Source organism: Oratosquilla oratoria, chromosome 5, assembly GCF_046742065.1.
Source record: "Oratosquilla oratoria isolate Oo_2021 chromosome 5, ASM4674206v1, whole genome shotgun sequence".
NCBI lineage: Eukaryota > Metazoa > Arthropoda > Malacostraca > Stomatopoda > Squillidae > Oratosquilla > Oratosquilla oratoria.
The window spans coordinates 36,553,476-36,567,322 of NC_134781.1; the positions used below are offsets into that span (position 1 = coordinate 36,553,476).

General features: G+C 38.7%; 1 protein-coding gene across 2 annotated transcripts in view; it reads right to left on the bottom strand.

Annotated features, from left to right (window-relative positions):
• The window catches only part of LOC143025464 (methylmalonyl-CoA mutase, mitochondrial-like), a 266,536-nt gene that overhangs the window by 18,696 nt on the left and 233,993 nt on the right, over positions 1-13,847 (bottom strand). For both annotated transcript variants that reach the window (XM_076185158.1, XM_076185159.1), the window contains exon 15: positions 7,773-7,989. In XM_076185158.1, the coding sequence (XP_076041273.1) occupies positions 7,773-7,989 (217 nt within the window). The remainder of the gene's footprint in view (positions 1-7,772; positions 7,990-13,847) is intronic.

Here is a 13,847-nt window from a genome sequence, read left to right on the forward strand (position 1 = left end):
ACGTGTGCGGCACCGTATGGAAGGGGTTAATGAACCTTATGTTCCTACCAAGCCAGTACTGAGGTAAAATAGATCATTGAAACTCATTAATTGAATCAATGTATTGTTTTTCATGTTTTGTGTAAACCCAACAAAAAGGAGGAATCTGTAGTATCCTTCTTACTTTAAGGATATTAATAATAAAACTGATTAAAACACATGGAAAAACTAAGATATAACATCAGTTGTACATCAAACCTGACGACATGCACAAGACTGCTGTGCTTACTTAGTATGATACGACCCTTGAGGTAAGACAGATCTTCATATAACTGCTCAACATTGTTTAATGGAAACTGCTCCTATTTTTTTAATTCTTACCTTACATGTTCAATAACACTTGGACCTCATGAGAAACAATTGCTTTTGTGAAAAATCACTACCTGACAAAAAAGTTTATAAATGAAGAGAGCATCAGGAGGTAGAGCTTCAGATGTCAGGTGAAACACCTTTGTTTGATATTCATTGCACCCACCTTTTTATTTTTTTTTTTCCAATGCCTGCACAAATTCAAGTACATCTTCCAAGATGTCAAATACAGTACCTACATCAAAATAAAAATCTATTCTTATAAACTTCATTTCAGTCTCCACATACAAGAAAATGACAAATGATAGGTATCAGCATGTGGTAGTCCTACAAGACAAAGCTGCTCATTTTCAAAACCTATCAATCTCCTCATCAACATCAGGAGGTGCAGCTCTGAGAGGCTGACACACAGTCTCCGTACTGGACTGAAGATCCATCAATGTCAACTGTATTTCTTACATTTTCTCATACATTAGTGTGACAACCAGTGATTACTATCCTCCCCTTACCACTTTTATCCAATGACATAGAAATAGTCCCACACATTAAACACTGATGTTGGCATGAACAGAAGGCTAGCAGGGAGCTCCAAATCACTGCTTTTTCGCTAAGAACAAGGAAATGCCTAAGTTGTGTTTACGAAAGAGAAGTTGTGTGTTTCGAGTGACCGCTATGGTGAAATAAGTATCCAGTTTGATTTAGTGTATTAACACACAAAATGGAGGAAGGAAAAGAAGAAAAAAGGAAAAATGAACCAACGAAGAGAGGACTGGACATGAGCAGAGTCGAGTCACCACAGGGGATGATACCAAAAGAAAAGAAGAAGAAAAAAAAAAAAAAATGAATGATACCCCAAGGTCAACTCAAAGGTGGGAAAACAATGCTTTTTCAGTGTTTACAGGAGAAAGAGGACTATAAGGTAAAGGTTTAGATGTAGAGAAACTAGGTATAACAATGTACTTAGATATTGGGATATTAAGGACTTGATGGAGGAACTAATAGTTTTAAAAACTGATTATAGAGCAATGCACAGAGAAATAAGCTATGAAAAGCTAAGAGATGAATAGAGAGATTAATGATCTAAAAAATTAATTAACCCCTTCCCCGGCAGTTCACCTAATGTTTTTTTTTTAGATGTTGACGAGAATACTCGTCTAAAACTAATCTTCAAAAACCAGCTACAGATGTATTTACTCGTCGATTCTGAGCCTTTCTAAGCCATTCCACATGTGAAACAAGTAATCTCGTCATATCGTACGTTTGGCAGAGGCGATAGGGTAGCACAGGCAGTTCAAGGCCACTCTAGTAAGACTTGCTACGGCAGCCAATGTGGGCAGGTGCAGTCTTCATCCACATTACCACTCGTTTTTTGTGGCTTTTTCAAATAAATTACACCCCAAATGTCTAATTCTGAGGAAGATAGTGAATATGAACCTTCCCTCAGGAGCTTGAATACTTCTGATGACAGTGCCAGTTCATCAGACAATGACTATTTCTCCACAAGTGATGATGGAGTGGAGGAGGAAAGTGATGCAAGAGCTTGGAGAATCTTAGAGTTGTCAGAGGACAGCATGAATGCAGCACCAGCACGTTTCCCATTCACAGGAAATCCTGGAATTACGACTGATGAAGACCCAACAAAAATGAGTCCTTTTGAATTCTTCAGTCTTTTTATTGATAACAGGATTATTGACTGTGTACTGGTAGAGACTAATCGTTTTGCTGAACAAACTGTACAATGCGATTCTTTGTGGCGCCCTGTAACAGAGGCAGAAATTTTTGTATTTTTTGCCATGAAAATGCTACAGGGTATTGTGAAAATGCCAGAAGAAGAAATGAACTGGTCACAAGATGAACTGCTTGAAAGACCAATTTTTCGGAAGCTAATGACTCTGAAACGGTACAGGAAGATAAAACAGTATCTTCATTTTGTAAATAATGAAACTCATGATGCACAAACCCACCCCAACCCAAAATTGTATAAGATTTATGAACAAGGGAAAAGGGGACAAGTGTGAATGTAGTAATTTCAGAGGGATTAGCCTGTTGAGTGTAGTAGGGAAGGCTTATGGGAGGATCTTAATTGAGAGGATTAGGAGAGGAACAGAAGGAGTAATTGGTGAGGAACAGTGTGGATTTAGGACGGGTAGAGGTTGTGTAGATCAGATCTTTGTGGTAAGACAGATATGTGAGAAAGCTATAGGAAAGGGGAAGGATGTCTTTTGGGCTTTTATGGATCTGGAAAAGGCTTATGATAGGGTAGACAGAAAGGCACTGTGGGAGGTTATGCAGATTTATGGGATAGGAGGAAAGCTTTTGGGAGCTGTCAAGAGTTTTTATGAGAGTAGTAGAGCATGTGTTAGGATTAGAAATGGAGAGAGTGAGTGGTTTGAAGTAAAGGTGGGACTTCGTCAAGGATGCGTTATGTCGCCCTGGCTGTTCAACTTATACATGGATGGGGTGGTGCGAGAGGTGAATGCTAGGGTAGTGAGTCAGGGATTGGAGATGGTTAAAGAAAATGGAGAAAAGTGGGAGGTGAGCCAGCTGTTGTTTGCGGACGACACTGCGCTTGTGGCAGGGTCAGAGGAGGGATTGAGGAAGCTGGTGGCAGAGTTTGGGAGAGTATGTGATAGAAGAAAGTTAAAGATAAATGTGGGTAAAAGTAAGGTGATGAGATGTACAAGGGGTGAAAGTGGCAGTAGACTGGAAGTGAACATTAAGGGAGAGCGACTGGAGGAAGTGGATAGTTTTAGATACTTGGGTGCAAGTGTAGCAGGAAAAGGTGGAGTGAAGGTGGAGGTAGAATGTAGATTGAGAGAAGCGAGTAAATGCCTTGGTGGTTTAAAGAGTGTAATGAGGAATAGACATTTGGGAATGGATGCGAAGAGGAGACTGTATGAAGGAGTGATTGTGCCAACAGCACTGTATGGGGCAGAAACGTGGAACATAAGAGAAGAAGAGAGAAGGAGTTTGAATGTGTTTGAGATGAGGTGTCTGAGAAGTATGGTGGGGGTTACTAGGCTGGATAGAGTGAGAAATGAGGAGGTGAGGAGGAGAACAGGGGTGAAAAAGGATTTGGGAGATAGGGTTGATGAAAGAATATTAGGATGGTTTGGACACATGGAAAGAATGAGTGAAGAAAGACTAGTAAAAGAGGTATGGAAGGCAGATGTGGAGGGAGTGAACATGAGGGGACGTCCTAGGATGAGGTGGATGGATGGGGTGAAGGGGGCTTTGGGGAAGAGGGGAATGTCTGTTGAGGAAGGAAGGGAGAGGACGGAAGACAGAGGTGAGTGGAGAATGGTTGTATATGGATGATGTTGTGACTGCATGAGGAGGAATGGGCGGGGGGGTGGGGGGTGGGGTAGTATGTGTGAGTAAATTTTGACGCAGCCCGAAGGGATTTCTCCCCGTCCTCGCCTTATATGCAAAGGGGGACGGAGAGGGGGGGTCGCCGATTAAATGAAGCGGCCTTGCTGTGGATGTACTGTGTCTTGCGACACTGCTTCTGACCCTGGGCGGTGGGCTGGGTGCTGGGATGACCCGTCATCCTGGTGGTGCTCAGATGAGAGGATGGGTGGGAGGGGTGTGGAGTGTATTTAGGGATGAAATGGGTGGGAGTGTTTTTATGCCTTTCCCTTTTTGGCTACCTCCCTTGGAAGGGGGAAAGAGCCTTGGTATATGTATGTATGTATGTATGTATGAGATTGTGTGAGAACTTTGCGAAGTGTTACACCCCTAGGCAATATGTATGTATAGATGAAAGCCTTATGTTGTTCAAGGGAAGGTTAGGATGGGTACAGTATATTCCACTGAAAAGGAGGAGGTTTGGAGTGAAATATTTTTTGTTGTGCGAGTCAAAGCCTGGATATGTGTACAAAATGACCATTTATGTTGGGAAAGGAACACAGTTTGATCCAGAGTATGATGAATATCCTGTGAGTTCACGTGTTGTTTTATCTTTGATGAAGCCCTTATTTGGGAAAGGTTATTGTGTTACTGTGGATAACTATTACACTAGCCCGCAATTAGCTGATGCTCTAGTTAGGAACCAGATCGATACTTATGGAACTATACGTTTGAATCGAAAAGAAGTGCCAGAACAGCTGAAAAGCAAAAAACTGAAGAAAGGAGAAGTTGTAGCATTTCAGAGAGGCAAGGTAATGACTCTTCATTGGAAAGACAAAAAGGACGTTGCAATGCTGTCAACCATTCACAACCCAGCTATGCATGACATTGAGACAAGACAAGGGCCTGTGAAGAAACCCAAAGTTGTATATGAATACAATTATACAATGGGAGGAGTTGACAAGGTGGACCAGCAACTTGTAGATTATCCCATTACAAGGAAACGGGGTAAGAAATATTACAAGAGAGTCTTCTTCCATTTGATGGATATTGCAGTATGGAATGCTTTCATCCTGCATCAAGAAGCATTCAGTATGCAAGGACAAAAACCCCTGACACACCTGAAATTTCGTATGCAAATTATACGAGATATATTTGACAAGTATGGGCCAGCTTTACCACCAAAAAGATCACCAGGTAGACCCTTGACATCACCAAGAAGTTCGTGGTATACGCCAGGAGGACATTTTCCAATGGAAATTCCACCAACAGAAAAAAAGACAAATCCAACAAGAAAATGTGTTGCATGCAGTCTGAAGCATGACCATAGAGGGAAACCAGTCAGGAAAGAGTCACGATATATGTGTACAGTATGCCAAGTAGCTCTATGTGTTGTGCCATGTTTTGAAAAGTACCATTCAAAATAATTTCATTTATAAATTTGCTGAAGGAATACTATTCTTTTATATGTGCAAAAGGTCATTTGTTTTATTTTTTGCTAACAACTTACAGTATTTCAAATTATTTCATTCATAATCAAATGCCAGAAAAAGTAATTTCATTCACTCATATTTCCATATTATTATAATAGTGCTATGTTTTTGGTAGCAAATGTAATAAAAATTAAAAACAAAATATGTTTTTCATTCCCCTTTACTTTGGTAAACTTATACGAGAAAAATTAAGAAACTATGGTGAAAACATGTTTTATAGGAAGACGAGTCAACTCGTTTTTTGCCTACAAAGGTATTTTCAAAGTAAAAAGTCGATCACAAAAATGGGAAAAAATTAAATACGAATTGTTTTTCATAATCAGCATGAAAAATACTATATAAAACCAAAATAAAAAAAATTGTCTGAAAATTAAACGTTTAACTAAGAAATGGTTGGGGAAGGGGTTAAATATGGTCAGAAGTGATAACGAAAGAATGAAAAATGAAGATAAAAACAAAAATGAAGAGTTGAAAAAAAGAGGTGAAAGAACAAATACAAGCACTGATTCAATAAAGTTGGTGAATCAATTAAGGAGACATATCTCCTAGAAATAAAAAATCAATGGAAACAAGAACAAGAAAATCAGAAAAAAACATTTAAAGAAACAGTACAACAGCAGGAAGAGGAAAATACCAAAGAAACGGTAATGAAAGTAACTAAAGAAAAGAAAAACTGGGTAAGAGATAATGTGGATAAAAAAAGTGCATCGTAGTTTATGGTATTAAAGAAAAACATAATGTATACAAATACCAAAGAGAAAAGAAGAGAAAGAAATTGCAAAGACAATTCTGAAAGAGGTTAAAGAGGAGGAACAGGAATTAGGCAAAGAGATTGAAGAAGTGCATAGGATGGGGCAATACTCTAGAGAAAAACACTACAGGCCACTAAAAATCGAACTAAGATCTCAAATGATAGCTGAGAGGTACTATCAAAAGCAGCAAATCTAGCATGTAGTGAAAATTACAAAAAATTATAGATAAAAAAGGAAATGAGCAATGAGGAAAAGGAGAAAAAGACACTTAGAAATGAGGCAAATGAATAAAAAAAACAAGAGAAGAATGGAGATGAAAGGAATGAGCTTTTTTTTTGAGAGAGAGCGAGCACTGGACCTGAGGCTGAGAAAATGGTACATAAAAAAAAAGAGAAGAAAAGAAAAAATTAAAAATAACATATACTAACATGGTATGATTTTAGGACTAAATGAATTAAATGACTATCTGTTAATAGAGAAACTAGACATAATGAGAATTGTGGAGACAAAATTAAAAGGTTCAGTACCATTAAATATTGTGGGACAAGGTTTATACAACTATTGGGCAAAAAATAGAACAAAGAAACAGGGTGAAGGAGTCATGATTTTGACTAAGAAAGGTTTAAATGAGACAAGGATGACACAAGGAAAAATAAAGTGGAATTGATTATGATTAAAGTTGAAAACAGAAATATGAAAAGTAGAAAAATTATAGTAACATATGTGCCCCCAAAAACACAGGCTTGGACAGATAATGAACATTCCAAAATACTGGAAGACACAAATAATGCATTAATTGAATTATTGAAAGGAGGAAACATAGTAATTATGGGTGATTTTAACTCAAAATAAATATGTTTAGAAGAAATGACAGTGAAATGTGGAAAAGAATTTTGAGAAAATATTCTACTGGATATGACCATTGAATACACACTGAATCAATGGGTAAAGGAAAATACCAGATATATAAACAATGAAGAACCGTCTAGACTAGATTTAATATTTATATCAGAGCCCCTAAAATTGTGGATAAAATGGAATACAAGACACCAAATGGGAGGAGTGACCACATACTCATATAGTTCGAACTAAAAGAACAAACTGATTTGAGAAGAAATGAGAAACATAGAAAAGGAAGACTAATGTATAACAAAACGGATTTTGAAAAACTTAGAAAATAAAATCAAAATGTGAACTGGGAATTTTTTTTAAATGAAGAAACAAAGATGGAAGAGAAATGGAACATACTAAAAGAAAATTACAAGGAAAGAACAGATAAATACGTGCCAAAGAAGAAACAAGAACGGGTGTACATAAAGTGCTGGTATAATAAAAAGTGTAGTGAGGTTAAAGATAGAAGAGACAAAGCCTGGATAAGATGAAGAAAAAAAAAAAAAAAAAAAAAAAAAAAAAAGTGCAAATGGCAAACATACATCAAACAAGAGGACATGAAAAAAAATACAAAGGATAGTTATAGAAGAGATCTGAAAAAGAATAGCTTCCCACACAGAGTGGATATCTGGAACAAACTGAATGAGGAAATGGTGAATGCAAAAACTATACAAAAATCTGAGATGAAACTGGATGCTGAAAGATACAAAAGCAGGTCACTATGAGCACAGCTCTCTTCCTGTAAAATACAACTAGGTAAATACACCAATACATCACAAATAACAGTCCAAAGTTTATTCCCAGAGAGATCTGTAAGATAGTCCAAGGATCATTGCTAGCCAATGTGGGCCTGCAGGTTTTCCATTTTTGAAACTTGAGACAACAATTAAAAAATCAACTCAAAATTAACAGCACTTTCTTTTCATTGACTACTACATACCTGGTCCAAATATTGCTGCTACACCCGTCTCCTTAAGGAATTCATAATCTTGAGGGGGAATAACCCCTCCAGTAATGACAAGGATGTCAGGGCGGCCTAATTCAGACAGAGCTTTAATAAGTTCAGGTACAAGAGTTCGATGTCCAGCTGCCAGGGAAGAGGCACCTACTATGTGCACATCTGCATCTACAGCTTGCTGAGCTACTTCAGCAGGTGTCTGAAAGTCAAGGTGGAATTAGGTCAGCATGTTAAAGACATCATTACAAATAATGACAAAACAGAAGTAAATAGCTAATGATAATATATAATTATAACAATAATAATTATAATAGTAATAATTATAACAATGATGATAATAATAATAATAACACTTTATCAATCATAAAGACAATGATGATGATAATAATAATGATAATAATAATAACACCTTATTAATCATGAAGACATGAATTTTTCTATACACAATTTCCATATACAGTGAGACCTCTCATTAAAGGATGTTGTTGTCGTTCCCTAGACTGTCTGTCCGAGCAGTCCCGTCTCCCCAAGGAATGCCATAGCCGAAACTGGGTTTTCCCACAAATCCTTTATAGAGCGTATGTTGTGTTGTTTGCGTGCATGATTGTGTATAATGCAGTCTTCCATTATGTGTTGTATGGTATGGGGTGAAGTGTTACATCCTGGGCAGCTGTTCACAATGTGGTCATCCAGCCTCTTCTGGTAGCTTAGAAGTGCTGGGTGGTGACCGCACCGCAGTCTGGCCAAGTGGACTCTGTCCTTTCGTGGGAGAGAGGATTCAGAAAGGTGGATATCAGGGGGTCTGGCATGCAGCAGTGTGTTGTCTTTGATGTTAATTAGCTGTGTTTGTGGTGTTTTCAGTGTTTTTGGTGCTGTTGTTTAGTGCGTACAATCCCTATGCCAACCAAAAACCACTCCAAAACACCGAAAACACAACGAAAACACAGCTAATTAACGTCCGTTAATGAGAGGTCTCACTGTAGTAAAAACATTTGTAGAGATTTACACATACACATTGGATACTCTTCCATGGAGGCAAGTAAAATTCCAACAAAGTTGAAAAGAATTAAAGGTATAATTTCCTCCTATGAGGCAAGATTACATGATCTAGAGTAAATGCTTGAGCAAGAAAGGGAAACAAACTGGGCTCAGAGAGCAGAGATAGATACATTAAAAAAGGAAAATGAAACTCTAACAAGTTAGAGAAAAAATAATCTCAACACCATGTAGACAGCCAAGGATAGTCCAACAACAAATAAGGGTAGGAGAGATACAGAAACCTTTAAAGAGATCACAGAGCAACAGAGAAGAGATAGCCTAGAAAAGGGAATAACAGAGAGAGAGAATCTCTTGTCTGAGATTTAACTGACAAGACTGGATATGTCATACTCTTTGGCTGGTAAGAAAACCACATCACATAGAAATTACACCAGGAACAGAAAATGAATAAGGTTATGGAAATTGCCTCTATGATTCTAGGGAAGGACTCAGATGTAACCGACCAGATTGGTGGCATGTTTAGGTTAGGTCAGTATAAGAAAAATTGTGCATGCCTGATGAGAATAAAATTCATGTCACAAGCCATGGCAAAAAAAAAAAAAAAGGTACTTATTGTAGCAGTGTGTCGGTGAGGAAAGTTGAAAAACGGGGTCTTGCTTCTTGAGTTTTATTTGCAAGCGGATGTAAACAAACAAGCGACGTCTAGAACGTCTTCGTATCAGTAACTTAACAAAAACAAAAGATGTCTACATAGGATTCAATTAGATACACATGACTAAAAGTGCTGTATAGGATCTAAACCTATATTCACATATATAAGGAATCTACAGCACCAGTACACAATTCTTTAACACCATTTTCATGTATATAAAAATAATAATAAGACAATTAATCTCAATTTACCACACTTATGTCTTGGAAGTTAGCACAAGAAGAGATCAAATTGGATTAGGAAAGATGCTAATGAAGAGGAATGAGCAGACACAACCTTTTAGAGGAAACCAGAGTGAAAAATTATATGAGGTTGATTGATTTATTTATTTATTTATTTTTATTATTTTTTTTTTTTTAGGGGGAGTTGTCAATCAAAATGTGAGGAAATGGCTTCTAAAAAAAAAAAAAAAAAAATGTAAGGCAGTATTGCAAAGGAAACACAACAATGAAACTTAAAGTACTGTATGCTAATGTTGATGGTTTATCATAGGCCAAAGTGGAGATAAATGACTACTTAGAGATAAATGAGCCTGCTATTTTGTGTCTAATGGAGACCAGACTCCCCAAAAAATGTTGATCTATAGTTGGGGAACAATAGATACATATCCTGGAGAATAGACAGAAAAAATAAATTGTGTGGGGAGGGTAATGTTTGTGGTGAGAAGTGACATATAGGTGGACAAAGCAAATAATGAAAATGTAGAATAGAAGAGATTTCATGGTGGTATATGTGCCAGTATTGCCAGGTGCAGGGTAATTACCTTGCTTTAGGGTAATTTGTGCACTATCAGGGTAAGAGAGTAGAAATATAAGGCAGAATATTAGGGTAATGTTACCACTGCAAAACCCAGAGAAATTTAGCAATTTACTATGGAGATGGGGGAGAGATTCTGCACTGTAGTCCATAGTTTGTCAAGAACTGGCAAAGGTGAAAATCAGAGGCCCGGCTAATTTTCTTTCCTTAGAAGTTATGTACTTGAGTGGTCGGGTAACTGCATCACTCTACGCATGCCACTCTATCGAGAAATAGGATCTTGTAAAATTCAGGCTAAGATGTCTTGATTTGTATTGAGAAAGCATCACAGCTTCTACACAAATTTAATCTCACTGATCCAATGTTTGAATCTCTCAAAGCACTGGATCCTCAGTGTATTTTGATGAAACCATCCCTTCCATTGCCCTATAAACATCAAAGCTTCCAAATCTTGTCCCTAAGAGTGACTTGAATATCACTGACACTGAGTGGCATTTGCTACAGAGCACAGATATGAATGTTCAGAGCAACACTAATGTTCAAAAAGTTGGATGGAAGTACAGAGTATGAAGAAAGGTGATGCCACACCTGTTTTCAATGGTGGGAACTTTATGACAAAAATTTTATGCTTGCCTTATTCAAATGACAGAGTAGAGTTTTTTTTTCAAAACAATCTTTTGAAAACAAAAATAAGAAATTTCCTAAACACAGATATGTTGATTGGAATGATTCATGCTAAGATAACATTTGAAAATTCAACATCAGACAGTTTCGAAATTACATCAACACATGTGAATCTGATGATGGACTGCATATACTAACCTGACCAGTAGTAAACCATTGACTGATTTCGATACCCGTGTAAGTAACATGGGTACTACACATTATACCATTTCATTACTGTACACATTATGGTAATATTCCTCTATATGTTGAGTAGTAGATGTCACTCAGGTCAGGTCAACTGGGGTAGCTGTTTCAAGCAGTGATATGGCAAGTGGTTGTGTTTCAGTGATCAGCACCAAAGAGGTACAATCTCTATGTAATAGAATTGTTGCCTTGGAGAAAACTGTTGAAGGCCTTAAAGAGGAGAATCGAGTTCTTTGCTCGAAGACCCAAAACATGGGCGACAAACCATGTTTGGAACCTGAGTAGAAAAAAATGACAAACAAAACACGGAGAGAGGGTAAAAAACTAGTCTAAACAAGAAGTGGCAAGTGTGCAAGAGGGTATGAAAAACAGTGGGCTCTCCAACAAAATAAGGATAAGAACAAATTGTACATAAGCAAAAAGGTGTAAATATAACACAAATGTAATAGAATAATAATGAGAGTAAATAACTGATGTCAATTAATAACTTGAGATGTTTCAAAATAATAGGAACCTTTGAAGACTCAGCATGAGAGGTTCATGATGACAAACTTCGTATGCTAAGATGGGGTGATTCCTGACTAAAATCAAGGATACTTAGACTCAATAAGGCATTGTCAACCAATTAGTGCTAAACTCTCACCACAAATATTGTGGAGAAGAGAGACTCGTAGAACTTTAAATGCTTGAAAAGGGAGCAAAAATACAGAATAATCACTGAATACTTTATGACTTCTAACATTTTTACAGAGTGAAGTAAAAGTAATAGCTAAACAGCTGAAAAAAAGGAAAATACTAAGTAGTGTGTCACAACACCAAAGTTGTGACACAGTTATGGAGCAAGGAAGCAGGGAGGGTATCCTCTGCAGCCTTGAAGCTAGGAGAGCTGGCTATTCATTGAGTGTGGTGAACCAATCTCTGGTATGCTGGGCAGCTGCTCTACGTGGTTGAGCAAAGGTTAGCATAGTTGCTGCTGTTTCAGCTGATGCAGTAGCTGCTGTAATAATTGGGGAGCCGGTTAGGGCATCTGTTAGTGTGGTTGCGCTGGACCGATCTGGGCCAATAGCTGGAGGGGTGGGTGTGACGAGGTCCTTGAACCCATCGGTATTTTCAGTGGGCTCAATTGCTGCCAGCATTGTTTCTTTGTCAACTGTGTTGAGCTCGACTACTTCAACAGAGGGGGGGGTGATTCCTCAAGTGGCTCAGGGTTATCAGTGGGAGAAGGAGGTAAGTGTTTAAGTTGAGTTTCAGAGGGATGATTTGAGTGATAGAGCATTCACATTCTCCTTTGGCAGTGCAGACTCTGATGGATCTGATGATATTGTCAGGGCCGGGAAAAACTAGAATGATGCGAGCCAACAGATATTGGTCTTGGGGGACGCCATCTAGAATAAGAAGAACAAGGTCATGGACTCAAGGGGCATGTTGATGAAGCTTACCGAGGTGAAGGTGGCATTCACTTAAACTTGTAAAATAATTGTGGGTCTATCTTTTCTTGAATCTTTGTAGTGCATCTGTGAGGAACTGGTATTGTGCTCTGTGTGGTAGCAACAAGGGAATCAGGGTTGCCTAAATCAGCGAGTTGTATATGTGGGGGAAAGGGCAATACGGCTGTGCATGAGATGATTAGGAGTAAGAGGGGTGTCATCTCCGGTACCAACATAGGTGAGGGTGTAACCATCACTAACCATCACCATGTAATGTTGTACTTGTCTTTGGCAAGACCCCCAATCTTGTAGACCTCACCAATTTCCCCATCTCAAAATACTTGACTCAATGTAAAGTAAGATAATGATGGGACACCCCCTTAGTGTCGCCACATGAGATGCCTAATGTCACCAGACAGCCCCACTGAACCCTTTCTCATACCTACTCCAATTACATTACCATAACTTAATATATATACATCATATCTAGCCATGCCCACCAACTATACAACTAATTCCTATATAACGGAACTAACACCCATAACTATATTTGATGAGTAACACATCTCACATACGGCAACCCACAAAAGCTACCCCTCGCCTTTTATTACGAATGGCTGCACTGTTAGAGATAGGAGTGCCTAGGTCACATACCTAGCACTAAGACTCCCTAGGCAAAGTACCTGGCAGGAGAGACTGCCGAAGTCACCGACCCAACATAGGGTCCAGGTCAAGTACCTGACAGAAGGCCTGGCTAGGTGGGAAACTTTATTTCACCTGACATCCCAAGCTGTAATATCCAGATTATCTTCTTAATAAAACAAGGAAAACACCATCAAGGTATTTCTTGCCCGCATTAAGTCCCCTCTTATGCAAGACACTCATTACAGAGGGGGCGGTTGTTCACTATGCATTCCACCTCTTGACACAAGGTTCTGAGCTCATCATAGGTGGACGTTAGAAGAGAGCTTTTCTCGGGTTGGACTTTGTGGTCCCGACAAGAAGCTTGTAAATGCCGCCTTGCCAGGGGGGCAAGAGGGGTGATAAAGGTCCAAGTAAAATGGTAGCGAGTGAAAAATTCCTTGATGTCAGGGTGATCCTTGAGTTCTCGGAGAAACCTGCCAGTGGCACTGAAGTTGGCTGCGTTGTCCGATATGGAGAGGGGCATCCCCACCCGTGCCGCAAAGCGACGCAATGGACGCAGTGCTTTAAGGAAATCTGGCATACTGAGGAAGGTGACTACTTCCAGGACTAATGCCCACATGCTGGTGCATGTGAACATACCACATAGGC